The sequence below is a fragment of the Truncatella angustata genome (genome assembly GCF_020726525.1).
Source record: "Truncatella angustata strain MPI-SDFR-AT-0073 chromosome Unknown BKA67scaffold_12, whole genome shotgun sequence".
Lineage (NCBI taxonomy): Eukaryota > Fungi > Ascomycota > Sordariomycetes > Amphisphaeriales > Sporocadaceae > Truncatella > Truncatella angustata.
This window is the reverse complement of record NW_025763392.1, coordinates 666,406-684,824: the sequence shown is the minus strand read 5'-3', so window position 1 is coordinate 684,824 and position 18,419 is coordinate 666,406. Positions and strand designations below refer to the sequence as shown.

The 18,419-nt window shown below is 50.1% G+C and overlaps 7 protein-coding genes across 7 annotated transcripts; 3 read left to right on the top strand and 4 right to left on the bottom strand.

The window, feature by feature from the left end:
- Positions 1 to 521: 521 nt before the first annotated feature.
- BKA67DRAFT_527718 (oxidoreductase NAD-binding domain-containing protein) lies at positions 522 to 1,972 on the bottom strand (the record flags this gene model as incomplete). The annotated part of the gene is made up of 2 exons (XM_046098890.1): positions 522 to 1,834; positions 1,891 to 1,972. The coding sequence occupies 2 exons, from the start codon at positions 1,970 to 1,972 to the stop codon at positions 522 to 524; spliced, it is 1,395 nt and encodes a 464-aa protein (XP_045951633.1).
- A 912-nt stretch (positions 1,973 to 2,884) lies between these two features.
- On the top strand, positions 2,885 to 5,169 carry BKA67DRAFT_614000 (cytochrome P450). Its single transcript, XM_046105421.1, has 2 exons — positions 2,885 to 3,386; positions 3,449 to 5,169. The coding sequence occupies exons 1-2, from the start codon at positions 3,251 to 3,253 to the stop codon at positions 4,966 to 4,968; spliced, it is 1,656 nt and encodes a 551-aa protein (XP_045951632.1). The 5' UTR covers positions 2,885 to 3,250; the 3' UTR covers positions 4,969 to 5,169.
- Positions 5,021 to 6,587, bottom strand: BKA67DRAFT_596016 (uncharacterized protein; the record flags this gene model as incomplete). Its single annotated transcript, XM_046105247.1, has 2 exons — positions 5,021 to 5,060; positions 5,527 to 6,587. 2 exons carry the CDS (start codon positions 6,585 to 6,587, stop codon positions 5,021 to 5,023), a joined length of 1,101 nt encoding a protein of 366 aa, XP_045951631.1.
- Positions 6,588 to 6,976: 389 nt separating this feature from the next.
- BKA67DRAFT_542092 (uncharacterized protein) lies at positions 6,977 to 8,460 on the bottom strand (the record flags this gene model as incomplete). Its single annotated transcript, XM_046101043.1, has 3 exons — positions 6,977 to 7,748; positions 7,812 to 8,320; positions 8,413 to 8,460. The coding sequence occupies 3 exons, from the start codon at positions 8,458 to 8,460 to the stop codon at positions 6,977 to 6,979; spliced, it is 1,329 nt and encodes a 442-aa protein (XP_045951630.1).
- A 461-nt stretch (positions 8,461 to 8,921) lies between these two features.
- Positions 8,922 to 11,308, top strand: BKA67DRAFT_586955 (beta-lactamase/transpeptidase-like protein). Its single transcript, XM_046104287.1, has 2 exons — positions 8,922 to 10,017; positions 10,073 to 11,308. The coding sequence occupies exons 1-2, from the start codon at positions 9,327 to 9,329 to the stop codon at positions 11,155 to 11,157; spliced, it is 1,776 nt and encodes a 591-aa protein (XP_045951629.1). The 5' UTR covers positions 8,922 to 9,326; the 3' UTR covers positions 11,158 to 11,308.
- A 98-nt stretch (positions 11,309 to 11,406) lies between these two features.
- On the top strand, positions 11,407 to 12,722 carry BKA67DRAFT_586954 (uncharacterized protein). Its single transcript, XM_046104286.1, has one exon. The coding sequence runs from the start codon at positions 11,559 to 11,561 to the stop codon at positions 12,447 to 12,449; it is 891 nt and encodes a 296-aa protein (XP_045951628.1). The 5' UTR covers positions 11,407 to 11,558; the 3' UTR covers positions 12,450 to 12,722.
- Positions 12,723 to 17,282: 4,560 nt separating this feature from the next.
- On the bottom strand, positions 17,283 to 18,277 carry BKA67DRAFT_128964 (uncharacterized protein). The gene is made up of 3 exons (XM_046094987.1): positions 18,200 to 18,277; positions 17,751 to 18,149; positions 17,283 to 17,680 (listed from the first exon to the last, which is right to left on the bottom strand). The coding sequence occupies exons 2-3, from the start codon at positions 18,060 to 18,062 to the stop codon at positions 17,312 to 17,314; spliced, it is 681 nt and encodes a 226-aa protein (XP_045951627.1). The 5' UTR covers positions 18,063 to 18,149; positions 18,200 to 18,277; the 3' UTR covers positions 17,283 to 17,311.
- Between the last annotated feature and the right edge of the window lie 142 nt (positions 18,278 to 18,419).

Genomic DNA, 18,419 nt, shown 5'->3' with positions numbered 1-18,419 from the left:
CATTTTCCCTTGAATTGAGATGTGTTATTTGTGGTTTCGGATGTCTTGCGGGTGATGGAATCGATATCAGTCCGGATCAGTCCGGATGTGGAAGGAGTTCAGATCGGCCAAGTCGGATCGCATCCGAGACCGGTGGTGGAGACTTGAGAGTCAACGAGAACGGAGCTGCGGCGTCCGCGTGCAATCTTTCTTTCAATCCAAGTATTAGGGCGGAAGTCTTGTCTAACCGAATAAATATTGAGGAGATAGTGGCACAGTAATGGATATGTGATTGTATTGTCATTAATGTGCAATAAAAAAAAATCCCAAGTCTAGTTTCTAGTCTATATGATCCCATAATCAGGCATCCAGATCTATCGTACAATGGGGGTATAAACATGTAAGGAAAACCTAGTTCGGCTAAATGTAGAGGCGTAAATGCAGCAAGCAACTCCTAAACCCCGTGATAATGCCTTGAAATAGTTTCACACTGGAGAAAAGCATACACAGCCACTCCTCTTGAAGTGAAACAGACCCTCCGCTTAGAAAGAGAAAACTGCATCAGTCATCTTTGACATGGCAGCCGGCTTCTCGTAACCAAGATCGACAAGGGACTTCTTGGCCGCTGCCACCATACCAGGAGGCCCGCAGAGGAGAACCTTGGCATCTGGGCTAGGCGAAGGGAACTTCTCGGCCATCAGCTCCTTAGTGACGTATCCGGAGCCGAATTGCCAGTCGGCAGGAGGATTGTCAAGCAGATAATAGAGCTTGAAGTTCTTGGGGTACTTGCGTGCCATGGTCTCGAGCTGCTCCCTCAGAAGGATGTCAGCTTCGCTCCTGTTGGCGTAGATGAGGCTGACTTCGGTAAGGTCGCGGTCATCCTCGCAGATGGCACGGATGAGTTGGTACATGGGCGTGATGCCAGTACCACCAGCGAGCATACCGATCTTCTTGCAAAGACCAGGGCGGTATCGCATGGCGCCCTTGGGTCCTCTGAACCTGACCTCATCGCCAACTTCGAGGTTGGCAAGGTAGCGGCCGGTGAGCTGACCGTCAGGGTAGCACTTGATGACTAGCTCGAGGATACCCTTGTCGGCATTGTTCGATACAGGGGTGTATGATCGCTGGACCGTCTTGCCGTCGATTTGCGCTGCAATGGAGACATGCTGACCAATCGGCAGACCCAAGATTTCCTGCGATGTAGGCAGCTCGAATACGAACTTGTATGTGTTGGGTGCAAGCAGTGTCTTCTCGACCAGAGGGAGTGTCTGATAGTCGGTGGGGTGCAACCAGCCTCGTTGTAAGAGAATTTCCGACTTGACTGGCTTGGGCATCTTGAGATGGGAAGGGTACTTGAACGGATCTCCGTGAAAGTCCAGAAGCTTCATGGCCTTCTTGGCCGCAACGGTACCGGCAATGGCAACGGCTGCGGAGGCTACTAGGACCCCCTCGAAGAATCCGAACCTTTGACCCTTGGGACCGCCGACTTTAAGCCAGCTTGCCTTGGGAATGATGGCGGATGGGAATGCGCTGATTGCATGTCCACCGCCGATTTGAGGAGCAAAGTAAAGACCAACTGCGCCGACAGCTACCACGACAGCACCAAGCGCCTTTGGTACAGCACTTGACTTCTGCGCTTTGGGCTTGGGCGTCGCAGCCACGACTTTGACAGGCTTCGGTGCAGATTTCTTGCCAGCTCCCTTGAGGATACCGATTTGGTACCTCTCCATGATCTCGAAGGCATCTTCACTATGTCCGGCATTGTCAAAGGCTTCTGTCGCGTCACTGCCGCCGGCCTCTACCAGGATATCAGCACCACCTGGGTGGTCGTGAACGTATTTCGTTACATCATAGACTATGCCAGCTGGTTAGCTTTTGCTCAAACCTACACAACTGAGGAAAAAAACTTACCCTTTCCTTGGATCACCATGAAACAGTCATCTGCCTCTCTGTGGGCGGCGACATCTTTGGACGTGAACTCTGTAGTAGCCATTTTGAAGATATTAGAGCTGTAAGAAATATAGCTATGTCAAAACAGAATCAATGAAACCCAAGGTTCGGACGTCAGGGCTGGATAAAAGGGCGAGCGACCTTAAAAGGGGGTTTGTCAAGCTGCCGACGGCGAACAGCGACTAGGCACAGATATCACCAATGGCATGACAAGAGGTGAAAACACCATGAAATGGATTTTACGAATATCCACATTTCTAGTTTTCGTCGGCGCATGGGTGAGAGATGCCGAGGCTCGAGGCTCGCGGAAACGCGATTTAGAGCTTTCTAGCGGGTCAGTCGCGCAGAACGAGAGAATTGCAGATTGCCACAGGGCACCCGGGGATCCACGCCCGGTGTCACGGCGCCACTACGGCATAAAACGGACATTAGCAGTAGCGTGGCAATGCGTCCTGCATCTGTAATCTGCAATATGTAATATGTAATCTGCATTGTGCCATGATGCAGGGCCATGAGGCTGGCGCTTGCCTTGTAGGATTATCTGTTACTTCAGAAAGTAACACATAGGAGGACTGATGCAAAATGATGAGGTTCTGCGTCGGGTCTCGAAATACTTCCACCACGCCCTGCAACCACAGGGGTCGTCCAGCGTGTTTCATTGGTCAATTGGTCGTCAACATACCTAACGTTATTGTAGGCAGTTACTGGAGGTTGCGCTTTATCATGCAAAGTACCGCATTGTTATCCGCTCGACTAGACACGATGGGCAATGCTCCCGGCAGATGGACATGCTAACGAGCCCCTAGCTCGATGGCTCGCCATTTGAGATAGAGCGATTACCATTATTTCCGCACCATAGACCCCTGCGCCGATCCTGCCCCGCTGTAAAGTGTCCCTTGGAAAGCCACTGACGCAAAGTCTAGAAACGTTCGATTCCGAGATAATTACAATTCCTGCGACTTCGATTGAGCTGTCATGAGAGAAATTGTGGATTGCGAACACTCCCCGGGGCCGTAAATGGATATCAAATGGATATCATTCGAAAACCCCGTCGGTCTTTGCGCTTGCGTTGTCGTGTCGTCTTATCTTAACGGGTCCCCCGAGCCGAATCAAATTTTTTACTTGCCTCGGCTCGGCAGAGCTCCACTGAATCGATTTGCGATCAATCAATCATTGACCCCCTAGATGACACTATCGACAGTCGACGGTTCGCCCCGGGAGCCTTAAATATCGTCAAGATGCCGTTGCGATGCGCCACGTTACTTCGAGAGACTTGGAGTATAGACATTGATTCACAGTCCTGTTGCACATAACTCTCATAATGACTTCAAAACAATTCTACCTCCTGGGCGAAGACCCTGTGGTCAACGCCAAGGAGATTGACATTTCCTCCGTCACAGATGAGGAAGAACTTAAGCACACCATTGCCGCGCACTTTGCTATCGTGCAACCATCAGGTATGTCGCAGAGCAACTATAGATATGTACATACGTATGAAAAGTCACTAACATCAGACCAGGCGTTGGCTTCAGCTCTCAAAGTATCAACTTGACAACTGTTGCAGATGTGCTTGCAGCCGAAGGGCCTATTGCTATCAACATTGACGGCAAGGCTGTTCGCGAGGTGCCTGGCCCCGCAGGACTGCCTTTCCTAGGTAACTACTTCGAGGTCTACCCGGACCACCTGGGAAACCATCAGAGACTTTTTGAGCAGTACGGGCCTCTGTTCAAGACTACCAACCTCGGTAGTGTAGTGTATCACACGAACGACCCGGTCCTCGCCTCCATCGTTTTCGGTGAGACTGATTTCTTCACAAAGAAGATCATTCCCGGACATCCTCTGCACCCTATCAAGAACAAAGAAGCGGGAGTCTTCCTTGGCGACACTGATACAGAGGAATGGCGAACCGCTCACAAGTTCTTGCCGCCCGCGTTTGGTCCCAAGGCCGTCAGACACTATGCACCTACCATGCAAAAGACTGTCGAGGATGCGTTCAAGGTGTTTGACGAGCTTGACCAGAGAGACGAGGCTTGGAATGTGTACCCTTACATGTTGAAGCTCGGTGCTCAAGCTGTCGGCAAGCTGGTGCTGGGCATGGATTTCAAGCACTTCAACGCGGTTGACCAGCCACCACACGAGATGGTCATGAGAATCGCGCAATCCCTGACACTCAACAAGAAGGTCACCTCGATGGGTGCCTGGTATGCCCACATGCCTTTCGGCGCCCCCAAGCAGCTTCGTGATGCCAGAGGCCGAATCGTCGAAATGGTTGAAGAGTCGATTGCGGCTGCATCCAAGGGTATTGAGGATCTGGAGCTCCAGGAAGCTGCCCAGCAGGCTGAGAACATGGTTGATTACGTTCTGCGTGCCACAGACTCGAAGGGCAACAAGCTGCCCAAAGACAAGATCATGGAGCCGCTTGTTGTTGCTACCGGTGCCGGTTTCACTACCACCAGTTCGCTGCTATCATGGCTGCTGTACGGTCTCGTGGCCTACCCTGGTAACCAGGAGCGTATTCTCCAGGAGCTTGTCGACAATGGCTTTGACGAGAACACGCAAATCACTCCCGAGCTTACCCAGAAGCTCACGTTCCTCGACAAGTACATCAAGGAGACCCAGCGTCGCCACAACCCCAGCTACCAGCCCGCGCGTACTTCCAAGGTTGACATGATCCTGCCTGGTGGCTACAAGCTGCCCAAGGAGCAGATCGTCATCCCCGCCATCCACCACATCCACAACAACCCCAAGCTCTGGGAGAACCCCACGCAGTTCGACCCTGACCGCTGGGACACCGAAAAGGTCAAGAACCGACCTACCGCCTCCTACATCCCGTTCGCCACCGGTCCCAGAATGTGCATCGGCTTCAACTTTGCCCTGCAGGAAGTCAAGGTCTTCCTGCCCAAGCTTGTGTACAGGTACAACTTCAGCCTGGCCAGCGATGGCCCCTTGGAGTACGACCCCATGTTCCAGCTCATCAGGCCCATGAACCTCTACGTCAGGGCCGAGCGACGGGTGAAGTGGCCCGCCAAGAGCGAGTAGAAAAGGGAATAGGATAAGATGGCATCGTGAAACTACGATTCGGTTGTCATAGTTATGTGTAATATTGCATTAGTCGGCGTTTAGTGGGATGTCTGTCATTTTTCACAAGCATCATACCCCTTCATAGACTTGAGTTAGAGTTAGACCTTAGACCTAGACCTAGAATTGGAAGTGGTTGATTGAGCAATCTTAAGATTCTGTATCATTTCGCCTCTGACGTGATCCGCTCCGTGAGCTTTTTCTTTTTTTAATGTTTCGGTTTCCAAATTGGATACATGATGGATTTAAAAAGTAATACATGTAGTGGGCGGCTTTGTTGGGCTAAATGGCCTTGACCTAATTACCTCCAGCACGAACACGTATCAAATGGCCACCCAGATAACCCTGGATGTGTTTCTAATCATCGCTAGCAGAGCCTATATTCTCCAACTGTCTAGCTGGTATCATTCAAAATATTGCTAAATGACAAGTGGCCGCGGCTTGATGGGACATCAGTCAAAGACTGCTAATTCGCTCGCGAACCCCGGGGCAACACTCTCAACCACGTTCTCGAGATACTCTTTGCTGAATGGATAATCGATATAGCCCTTGGGTTGCGCCGGAGTATAGAACGTGCTCCGATCGTACGCATTCGGCTCAAGGCTCCTTTTCAACCTGAAGACCAGGTCCGGCGTGCTCAAGAAGTATCTGCCGAAGACGACAGCCGTGTCGTACCGCGCATATTCCTCGTCCACGGCCGTCTTCGCAGAGTCCAGCTTGAACCCGCCAGCGACGAGCACGGGGGACTGGTTGCCCCATGCCTCGAGCATGAAGTCGACGCTTTCGGTCTTCTCCACGTCCTGCCAGTTATTCACCCTGGACTCAATGATGTGGAGGTAGGCCAGCTGGAACCGCTTCAACTGCTGCACCAGATGTGTGAAAGTCGGCACGGGATCGGCCATCCGCATCGCCTGGAAGCTGCTCCAAGGGCTAAATCGTATGCCCAGTCTGTCGCTGCCGATGGCATCCGAGACCGCTCTGACGGCCTCGACCGCGAACCTGGCTCTGTTCTGGACGGAGCCGCCCCATTTATCCGTTCGCTGGTTGCAAGTGTCTTGAATAAACTGGTCTATAAGGTACCCGTTTGCACCATGCAGCTCGACTCCGTCGAACCCGGCTATGATGGCGTTCTTGCTCGCGGACACGAGATCGCCGATGCAGTCCCAGATCTCCTCCTCCGACATCTCCTTCGGCGTCCGGCTGCTGCTGTCTATGGGGACGGCGCTGGAGCTGACGCAGGGATACGGCTCCCCGGCTGCCCGGCCCGGCGCGCATATCTGCAGAAATATGTGACACCCTTTGGCGTGGACGGCGTCCACGATATCTTTCCAACCCTTGATCTGGGCAGCCGTCCAGATTCCCGGCATCTGGTCGGCTGCGCAGTGCCGTGCCGACGGCATCGTGGCTTCAGCTATGATGAGACCGCCCTCCGTAGCCCTCTGGGTGTAGTACTCCTTCGCGATGGGCAGCGGCACGTGGTCCCTGTCACACCGCAAGCGGGTCAGGGGGGCCATGACGACACGGTGTTGAAGCTGGACGCGGCCCAGCTTCAGGGGCTTGAAGAGCTTAGTGGTCTCCATTTTTGGAGGCGAGACGCTTTTAACAATGGGAATGCGGCCTCTCGATGCGGTTGGGATGAATGTTGACACTTGTTAAGAGACACCGTTCATGTCGATCCTCGGGAACCGTTTTATTTCAGGCTGGTCTATGTGGAGTCGCTGATTAAGCACGAGGCGAACGGAAATATTTCTGATACTATCGCCAAGCATCCCACGCTAAGGTGCCCCATGAAAATGTGGTCCTGGTGGAGCTCAAAACATGAGTCCAAAGCAGGGCTGGGAATTGCGTAAGGTTGAAAATCGCGGCGGTTGAGATATGCTCAATTGCAAATGTGACATCAGTAACGTGTCGGAACTTGTAAAATTCAATCGTGTCCGTGATATAGAAACACGGTCATCGTGAGTGAGTGTCAAACAGTAAAGAACTCTCGGGTTATACACCATTCTCCATCAAACCCATAAGGCAGCGAATTAAACTCAACAAAGTCGCCCCTGCAGTCATCGTCGTTGGTGGTTCGAAGTTCAATCTTGATGAACTTCAGCCGCATAGTCTCAGGTACGAGCATTTCAGTCATCTCGGGTGGCAAGTCATGTATGAAGCCATCAGAACCCTCCTCGAGATCTATGGCTCTTTCGCAAACTTGAATGACTATGGTCCTATTCCAAAGACCTTCTTGCATGGGTGCTCTATGTAGCAGCGCTAAGGCCGCACGTCGAAGGACAGGATCCCGGCATTTGGTGACTATGATGTACAGCGTGGGTATTAGAGCTAGTTCGGATGAGAACAAGGCAAATCTGCCAGACTGTTCCATGAGGTCCAGGACGTCTCGAGCTCCACTGATCGCGTCCCTGATTAGAGGAAGGTAATTGTCGTATATCATCTCTGATCGTCCGATGCTTCCTACAAGCCAAATCTGGATAGATTGAAAGCGCAGCAGAAGCATCCCACAAATGATTTTATGCCAAACCGGATCCGCCGATTGCGTTTGAGTTTTTTCATAAGTGAGGAAGCGCTCGTGCCATAAATTAAGGGAAGCTTCGATGTCGCTTTGACGGAGTAAGAGTTCCTTATAGGCTTCGAAAAGGCCATCACGATTTCCCCCTGGGTCTTCTGGTGGCAACCGCGGCATCCATTTCAACTGCAGGCCCTCTGCTGCGACATTAAACGCCTGAAGTATCAAACTAGGCGTCAGAGTTGAGTGAGGATGTGTCCAGGCTAAAATACAGCAGAGCAGAAACACGTACCTTGTTAACTCTTTCTGAGCCTGTCCTGAAGTAAGGATTTCTCCATCAAGTTGCGCACTATTCTTGTGCGCTACCACAAATGAACCTTCAAACATTGACCATTGAACAGAGAGCTGTGAAAACGCGTCTGCTAAGGCATTTTTAATCGAGTTGCCTGATTTGGTGCTCGGCACGAGATGAGTTGGGCCGCCGCGTTCAAATAGCTGTAATGCTTCATATTCATGTCCTTGTAGGGCTTCAATGGAGAAGAAAAGAAGACATGTTATTCCCGCCAGGTTTGCATCTCCCTTACCAGACTGTATCAACTGCAATGTCGACCGGATTGCTTCTTGATAGTGATGAATCGCGAACGAATCCGTAGCGCCCCTTGACACAATAAGAGAGCTTGGCGTTGCAGCCGAAGCGTCATGCTTCAGCAGTAGAGATCCAACAGCGATGGCAGCGTGCCTTATAGCAGACTCTGAGGTGCTGAGTTGGGGGATCCACCGGCGCCAAAGCTCAACCTCATTCTGACAACCTAGAGCAAACGCACCGCTTTTTAGAAAATAGTCAAACGCTCGATGTTCATCTTCGTTGTGCGTGAAACTAGTCACCAGCAGACCCTCTGATAAGAGTCGTTGAACATTGTCCAGCGGGGAACGTGACGCATTTTGCAAATCAGGTGTCGAGAATCCTTCACACCTTCTCTTGGTACTCGTACAACGAAGGCAGCAAGGCTTTGCTTCGTCGCACTTGATTTTTCTTCGTCTACCGGCTATATTTAGCTCATATGCAAGGAAACTCGCTGAGTGAGGCTAGGATGATTGACGACTAACTTGCAGGTCATGCACCCTGTTCGCTCTTTGCGGTTTCCAAGTCGTCCGCCATTAGGGCGGCCAACAGCCGGCAGTAGCCTCATTGAGATTCAAGTTACAGACTCGATATGTTGTAGGGCATGGTAACCAGGCTCGAAATAGGGGGATTTGTCCTGCTTAAGAGCTCGCATTGTGGAGCTGAGTGCGAGCAATAAGCGGCACAGCCTATATTTCGTCCCGATTGGTCTGCTCGGACTGTGGGGAGGATCCGGGGCTGTGCAGATTGCGGAGGATCGTAGACAATTTCTCACTACTCCGCATGTGAACATCGTATGAACTATAACACGTCGATGCATGGTGTCAATTTGCTCTTAGGGCTGAGGAATCTTCAGCGGTCCTCTCTCGGAATAACTGAAACTAAATCGCACAGCCACTTCGCCAAAGTCAGCTTGAACGGCTGTGTGAGTTGCGCAGCCTTGGCCCCGCAGTGCGAGATGATAGGTCTCCCTTCGTCAACTTAATCTCTGGATGTCGTTAGATGCCATCAACAACAGTAAGATTAAGCTGGCCAGGGGTGGCTTCTTCAAAGTATGCACTGGTAGAGCTACAATGGCAAAGACCAGGAATGTTGTTTTCTATAAGAGTCGCCGCCAGCGCTACCATAAAGTTCCATCCGGTCACTCGCTATTCATAAACCCCGAATCTTTCATATAACCCGAAAATGCGGTGTAATCAATTGTTCCAAGCAACTGTGTTTTCAGTGTTAGTCTCGCTGCCCAGCACGCTGGCAGCGCCGAATCAACCATGTCCCCTGCTAAACGCCTACTATCCTGCTCCGTCCAATTTGACGTTGAGTAGTCATATTGCATCTGCTGTCGAGAGTTCAGAGAAACAGCTATTGCAGGCTTTCAAAAATGGGTCATCTTTTGGTCTGTTAGACGCAAACACGACTGCGTTTTCTGTGGAATTATATTCTCTTCATAACGATCAACCCTTGTTCACCTACCATCATACTCCCGAGCTCTTGAGCAGCCAACACACGTCTGGCGTTAGCACTGTCGACTCAAACTCGGTCTATCGCATTGGCAGCGTTTCGAAGCTCTGGACAGTCTTCATCTATCTCATTGCTGCGGGTGATAGTTCATGGAACCAACCCATCACAAAGTTCGTTCCGGAGCTCGCTGACATCGCGCAAAAAAGACCTGCGTCAGACGACGGGATCAACAATGTATCTTGGGAAACGATCACAGTAGGAGCATTGGCGAGCCAAATGGCCGGGATCAGTCGAGATGCGGCCTATTCTGGGGCGTTGGCAGCCGGTCTCGAATCACTAGGACTCCGAGATCAAGGCGGCAGTTCGCATTCGACTTGTGGTGATGCAGCCAGATCAATGCTCCCATGCAATCGTACAGGTAAGACTATTCCTGGTTTCGGCCGCTCATATATTATACTGACAAGACCTGCCAGCATTCTTTGCAGATTTCCCAACTCAGCATCCTGTCACCCTCTCTTTCAATACTCCAGTGTACTCGAATGCTGCATATCAGATACTAAGCTATGCACTCGAAAACATCACGGGATCCTCCATGGAACAGCTCTTCGCAGACTCCTTGGTTAAACCACTGTCCTTGAACGGTACCTATTATAACACCCCAGCAACAACGGACTCATCCATGATTCCCATCAACTCCACGATTAGCTGGTGGGATGGAAATACTGAAGACGAGACGCCGGCGGGAGGGTATTACAGCACACTCAACGATATGCGCGCCGTTGGGAGAGCAATGTTGAATTCGACGCTGTTAGACGCCGCGACCACTCGAAGTTGGATGCAGCCCAAGGCGTTCACTTCCAACCCAGATATTGCGGTCGGTGCGCCGTGGGAAATCATCCGTGCACCCGGCAGTCCAGTTTCTTGGATGTACACCAAGTCCGGTAACCTTGGTATGTATGCATCTCTCGTGGGTCTTCTCCCAGACCTAGGTTTGGGGTTCACTGTGCTTGCTGCAGGAGAGCATCCTACCACGCAAGTCTCGACGGTGGCCAGTATTGTTACCGCGAACTTTGTGCCTGCAATGTGGGACCAAGCGAAAGATGAGACGGAGGCTACCTACGAAGGCACCTACACTGACGAGACCACCAACTCAACGCTGGCTGTCGCTGTCGCCTCTGACAACTCCGGTCTCATCGTGGAGCAATTCAGTCTAGGAGGTGAAGACGTGATTGCTTTACTGGGGTCGATGCTAGGATCGCAGTTGACTATACGGCTATACCCTATGGGACTGAGCGCAGCGGGAAGTAATGGTACAACCCGAGTTTCATGGCGAGCCATCTTCACTCCATCGTCAAAGTCGGCACAAACACCATTCAATACTTGCACTTCCTGGGGAACAGTCAATCAGTATATATACGGGGGGGTTGGATTGGATGAATTCGTTTTCGTTCTAGACGCCAGTCAAGGGAATGCCATCAGCCTTGAGTCAAGTGTTGTTGGAGTGTCGCAGTCAAAGGTTAAGACTGCAACGGGCGGGGTGAGCATGATCAAGTGCTGAGTAGAAGTTTTGCATCCTCGAATATGAAAATGTGTGGAGACGAGTAATCAGAAGAAATAGAATGCGACAAGGAAATAATCAAATGTAAATAGAAATAACATCCCCTGACTCGTGATGAGTGAGTCAAAAATTAAGCAGGTGTGCAATTGAGCCAATCAGATATTGATCCGCTTGCTATGACGTTCCAGTGGCTTAGCTGGAAGCGCTCAGCCCCCCCGGGCGAATCTGCGGGCTGAAGCCTCAAGACATGTCACACATGATTTCCAACATTCTTCGCGTGCCTCGCGATAAGTATCCTGTGACTGCAATCACGTTGTACGCATGAGTTAGAGCAAACAATGCCATTTCGTTGTTTGTGCGGGCATTCATCAAACATTATTAAACAGCTGCCCATGTAGCGCATGCGCAAACTAAAGTCCCTTCTGCGGCGTCAGCCGCGCAACTCACATAAGATGGTTTCAGCATCAGCCGAAAGAGGGGAAGAGACAGCCATGTCGTGCGAGAATCATCCACTGTATCAAGAGCAGCGCCCAAATCTTGAACTCACGTTTTGTGGCAAGAAGAAACAGATTGAAACTCAATTTCACGACTTTCATCAGGAAGCAATTCCTGATGTGAAAAGCCAGACCGATCAGAGAAAGGAGAAAAAGAATTGGGAAGGCGAGGCTCTCGCAGAGACTGAGCAGATTAAGATTATCAGCAACTGGGCGTCATTCGAGGTTCAACAGTATCCGAAAAAGCCTGCCCAAGCTGGTATGTCCATGGTTCATTTGCTAGCATATCCCATCGAGCATATCAGGAATGGTGTGGATTTGACAGTTGATAATGTCGGTCTCATCGATGATATGATTCAGCTTTTCAAAGGTGCTTGGGCGAATGAGACAGTGCGAAACAAAATTCTGCGGCTCCAGCTCGACGCAGTCGAGCGCCGTGCCAAAGCGATTGAGGATGAGCCTTTCGGCAAGGAAGCCAACGATGCGGCTCTTGCTCATTACCGAGTTCTCGAGTCCAAGGTCACATCTGGTCAGCTCAAGTTCGAGGACTTCCACTTTGGCTTGCACCTCCGACCAGACAACAGTGCCGACTACCTTCATCTTCATATAATTGCAGCACCTTATGAATATCGCAAGTATAGCACCTCAGAACATGACAAGAAAACAAAAGATGCGATTGAGGTCCGTGATGTTATCAGAGACGATGCACGCCCAATGGGAAGAGTTATGACTGGATCGAAAAGCCCATCTATCACGGAAGAAGGGGCTCACCAACAAACAGTAGAGCCCTCTCGATAATTCTGGATTTGGGGGCGGAGTTTTTGGTTGGATTACGTGTTATGATAGAGTTATGATTACTTATTCTGCTTCGGCAACACCGGGCTCTATGTATCTTCCCTATTTGCTTTCTCACATCGAAACCTATTACACGCAGATTATGGGCATTATGGGAAGTCGGTCTTCATAGGGCAACTTCTGCGACCGGAATATTTGCCACGAGGACGTGGCAATTCTTAAGCGTATTAAAATTTTAATCTGTAGAAATGAATTCTGAGTCGCCTGAACATGTAAGTGCACTGCTATTTATGCATAGGCTCCGGAGCCGAATGACTTTCGTATGCTTACCATAAATTCCTGTTTTCAAAATACATTACAATAATGATCCGAGCATCATTACTGTAAGAAATCGCCCCCTATCTAAAGACGTAAACAACCTAAAATGCAGTCTTGGAAACTGCATAGGCACATCAAGATCCAACAATGATACAAATTCAATGTCATGATTGCAAGCAAGATACTGAATCTGGTTTTGCTAGCATTGTCAGACACTAACGTGAGACTAACGTGAGACTAACGTGAGAGATAAACATCTACCGAACCGTAGGACGAGCCTACATTGACAAAACTGCACCTAGCGAGTCCATAAGCTATGACAATGTCAAAAGGAATATTCCCATTTCGGGCGCCGTTCAAGGTACCGGCTTTGTGGCCGCACGCCAACTTCTATCATCAGAACAATAACACCGTGTCTTTCTTTATCAGAATATATTCTATATTCTTAACGTACAAACCTCGCTAATCTCGATGAGAAGGAGCATGAGTATTGAACAAGCACTCATTAAAGGACTACCACCTGCGCGTCAACTACATGACCGCCACTTTGCAGGAGTTATCAGCAATCCGAAGTACCGCCAAGAAGGCCGGCAACGAGTTCGGAGGAAGGATGGACAACGTCCTTGTCAGTAACGCCGGTATTTCACGCGCAATGTGGAGCGGCGACCGGACTACTGAGGGACCTCTGTGTCAGCATATGTGGAGACAAACCTGAGCGACCCGTTTCTGACATCGCAAGCGATTCCATAATTATATTAGATCGAAAGAAGTACAGAAGCCTGACCGAACTCATTTCGCCGCTTGTATCGTTCACACCTCCAGCTTCCATGCTCATAAGTCGGATAGGCGGTTACCAAGGCTGACATCATCAGTCCAAGGCGCTCATGGAATGGCGGTCTCTCGTTAGAATATATGCGATAACGCAATCTTGCTTGGCTGGATCAGGATCGTTCCTGAGTGTTACGAAGGAGACGTAAACGGTAGGAAGTGGGGGAACAAACTTGATCCGGACGCCCATGAGAGTCACCCTGCCGGACGTGCTGGCAGAGGCGAAGACATCGCTGAGACAGTCAAGTACTTGATGGGCGCTGGCTTCATGTCCGAACAAGAAATAGTTCATGGTGGCCAGACAAGGATAAGCATAGAAAAATTAATGATGAATATGTGAAGCATAGCCAGTATAGCCCTGTCCTCTTTACCTGGAAGGCTTTACTACGAGAATCATTCAAATGAAATATTGCTTTGACCTAACATAAGTAATACAAAACAGAAAGACCGCCTTAATCGCGTCCAAATCTTCCTAGTATTAAAAGGCTCGCCACCGACGCTTACTCCTTCTGCTCTATTCCAGCGAAATTCAATATGGAAGTGACGCTGTCGTCGCACTCGACCTCTAGTCTAGCATACCCCAGCCGTCATACTACCATAGGTATTCCTTCGCAAGTTTATATTGGATTTTTGCAGGACTCGTATGTCTAATTGCTCATGAAGATCTGCCAACTCCTGCCGCATTCGCAATCCCTGATCGCGCCATCTGTCTACTTTTAACGTCTGAACCTTCAGGCTTGCCTCAGTCTGTTGTTTGATGGACATAACTTCGTGCAGTTCGCCCTCCGAGCGCGTCAAACTGGCTTCCAGATTCTTGCATCTCTCCATGGCCTAGTCAGCTCTTGAACTCTCAACATGCAACTCTATCTTGCGCACCCTAGCATCTCTCTGGTGGATATCGATCTGCTCCCAAGCAGCTGTAAGTTTCTCCCTAAGTCCCAGTTCTTCCGGCAATGCGGCATTGCAGAGCTCCTTGTACTGTTCTCGCTCCCTTTTCAGGTTATACATTCTCTCGCCAAGTTCTTTGAGTGTTCTCTAGTGGCTCTCAGCCTACTTCTTGAATTCGCGCTAATTCTCGCGCACATGGATGCCGTGAGAATTGTTGCTGGCACTCAAGAGTCGGTCGCAGCTTTGTATCATGTTGTTCATGTCTCGTCGCAGATTATTTTCTAGCTCCATGACCCGCTGCCGCCACTCGTTATCGCGGCTGCGAAACTCAAAGCCGAGTTCCTCCTTCTATAAAGAAATTCGCTTCTAATCGTCTCTCAGACCTTCTATTTCCTTTTGTGATTGGTCGTAAAGCTTATGCAGTTCTCGAAGATTTCTCTCTAGTTCAACTTGACGGTGTTTGGCAGCCGCTCTGCTGATAAAGTAATCGAAAGAACTCATGTAAAGATATAGAAGCACTGCGTAAAAGCTATGCATGAGCGCGACAGTGATAGCGAACATTTCCGGCAAAATTGGTGTCAACGCGACAACAAGGTGCCGGTCGCTCGTGCGGATTTTCTCAGCTATTTGCTCGAAAAGCCTGCAAATATTGCCTGAAACTGAGGGGTCTGTGAGTACAACGAGCACAGGCAAGCCGAATATCAGAAAAAGGAGGTCCATCTTGCCGTGGACGTATTCAACTGCTGGGAAGTCGATAAGAGAGATTCCTGGGGCAAATCTGGCTGGTGTAGTGTAACTACAAGAAAAATGAGCTCTTGGAGTATTTGAACTTTTGGACAGCTGTACAGCGCTTTAATATCTTTCAGAAGATTCACCTGAATGTGTAGTCTCGATCGATTGTGTATGAAAGGCGTCTGACTAGCGTTGGTGCTTCTCATTGTTATGATTGCCTGCTCACATGATTCATAGGAGATTGTTTAGAACTGCAAATGAACTTCTTGTTGTTCTAATTGGGTTCTATGAACATCGACTTTAACAAGCTTAGACTCTAACGAAATAATCTCGCTGTGAAAAGTGATGTTTGAACAATCCATTGTCTCACATCCAAACTCATTAAGGAGGAATGACTTTTAGCATAACATATTCATTGCTCATTGCGGGCGGTAACAAGAGTGTTTGAATGGGGCCAACAAAGCCCTGAGACCAGCGACCCAGCAACCCAGCAACCACCTGCACAGTCGCTGCTGAATGTAATTCTCATGAAGGAACCCTGAGAGATCGCCAAGAAACCAGCCAATTTGACCCGTCAAACGGAAAAGACCTTATATGGCACAGTAATCCAGAAGTTTTCAGCCCTTCAGGGGTACTACGGTATACTAGTCAACTCTGTAGAGTCCAAGCTTCAATGTATAAATGTGAATGTAAGTACGTTAAATTACTGGAGTAGATTGACTAGGTAGTCGGTTCGAACCTTTCACATACCCTGTTGACCTCAGCTGCATCATGAAATCGGGCTGTTACGCAAGCTTCCTCTTTGGGGTTCATGAGTAGCTGACACGGTGTGAGAGAAAGGCAAGAAATGACTTTGGAAAGTAGTGTACGGTGAATCAGATAATAGAATATCAAACTGTCTTTTCTTTTCCCTATCTATCTTTTGTAGATGCATCACCATGCAAGCCGTTAAGATTTTTAGTTTAATTTATTACTACCTAGTTAGCAGCCAAATCACTGCAGGTTTACCGAACGACGAGTATGTTATAACAGAGCCGCTCTTCATTCCAAGTTCAATCGTCAAGCTGAAGCTAACGAGAAGATCTTTTTAAACCCTGGGTTTAAAATCCCAATTTCACCAGCTGCCATTCCTTTTTTAACAATGCAGACGCTGAGATAAGAGGTCAACCTCAACGCAGTCAACAGCGATACCATTGTCCGTGTGCCCGGTCATTACAGTACAAAAACCACCTGGGTTTAGTTTCAAATGGCCGGTTAGCCACCTTCACTTACTTTCTACTGTAGTAGACGCCCATTCGATGCATCACTCGGAGCCACCTTTGTCTCCAATGCTGAAGACCAGTTTTTGCGACGACAATGGAGGGTACTCATGGTCCCTATCACAAATTCGCTGATGGATGGGAGGAAAGTGCTGGTGTCCATGCCATCAGGAATGGCTGTCATCGATTTGACAAGGCCGAGCACTAATATACTTTCTCCAGCGACCAATACTAGAACTGATAAGCATGGACATGACTGGCAGTGAGGTAGCGATTATGATTGTCCGAGTTCGGCTCGAAACACATGAATATTAAACAATCGAGATATCGTGGCAATTTCATTAGCGGCCATGTCCACGGAGACCGGAGAAGACGCGATGTTCATGAACGCTGCAACTAAAGCCTCGGTGGACGTACTATTGTCTTGGCGCCCGGTTGCGCGGCACGAGGCAGGGCAGGCAGGTTTTACGGTTTAGACATGACGCAGGCCAAGACGTAGTGAGTAGCAGGCGCGGGTTGAGGCATGGCGGAACTGTTGAGCGAAAGCCATGGGGCCAGGGGGCTTTGGACTACCGAACTGAGAGATCATAGAGTGTGGCCTTGGGGGTGAGTTTGCAGACAGCTGACTAAGGGCATATACCATTCACGTGACTATAGCATGCACAACTATACCAGTGATCGCTTTAAATCAAAGTGCGCCAAAAGATCAGGGCTCCAGAATCATGTGCTCATCACAAGAGATACCGGTACACTATAATAGTGTATGTAACAAATCAATCTAGAAGGGTTTATAAAAAGGGTATCAACAAACTACATAATCATAACAAAGCCCCCGGTCTTTTACATAGCCAAGAAGCCAGCCAAACCGGCAAACCCGGCCAGGGCCCAGACAGCCACCCCCTTGGCGCTCAACCCAGGAGCGGCGTTAGCAGCGGCGCACGTAGCCGCGGGGTTCTTGGTCTTGTCGGCGCCGGCCGTGATGGCGACGTCGTAGCGAGCATAGCTGGTGCCCGTGGCGGTGGTGGTCGACGTCGTCGACGTCGAGGTCTGGCCGACGGTAGCGAAGACCGTCGCCGTGCAGACGGCCGCCGTCGTGCCGCTCAGCGCGCATGTCTCCGCGATGGTGATCGCCACGCCCGTGCCCCGCGTCGAGGTAGACGTCGCCGTCGAGACGATGTACTTGGATGGGCCCTCGGTAAGGGTCACGACCTGTTGTGGAGAGCGACTGAGTCAGCAAAGTCCGAAGGTGGGAGGGTTTAGAAGTTGAAAATAGACTTACAGGTCCGTCGCTGCCGCAGCCCGAATCTATGTTTCCCAAACCTGGCACATACGTTGTGGAGGGTCCGGCGGTGCATCGGGCGGCGTAGACCGTCTGGTCGGCGCAGGCCGTGACGATGGATGCGGCGTACTCGTACTCGGTGTTGCCCCCGGAATCGATGTAGAGGTTTACAGTGTCTGTCTGGTTGCCGGTGCTCGAGTCGTTTCGAGCGTGCAGGTGCGGGTATGCGACGGGCTCGGCGCGCGAACCGAGTTGGACGCCGGCCCAGTTGTTCAGGCCGGCACCGAAGGCACCACCATGGGGGTAAGACATTGTGTTATGCTGGGGTGTTGTGAAGAGTGGACGAGTCGTAACTTATATCACACTTGCTTGAGTGGTTCTCTGACTTGGATCGGAAGGCTTTCTCAGTCTTAATTGATGTGGTTTATCTACCAACTGCACTCACTCACGCGGCGGCTTCTGCTTCTATTTATCTCATCCGTAGCATGCGCCAAGTCCTACTGTGCCGCAGAAGATTTTCCTATCGAAATAACGGTTTAAGCTCAAGGACGACACTTAGCCCTGCCGCAATCTGCTGCAGAGGCGCATGAATGCTTGTTCCCAGACTTTTCGATCCTTCAGCAAGGGACGTGGTATGGAGGATTTACGGGGTCAGCACCATGGTTGACG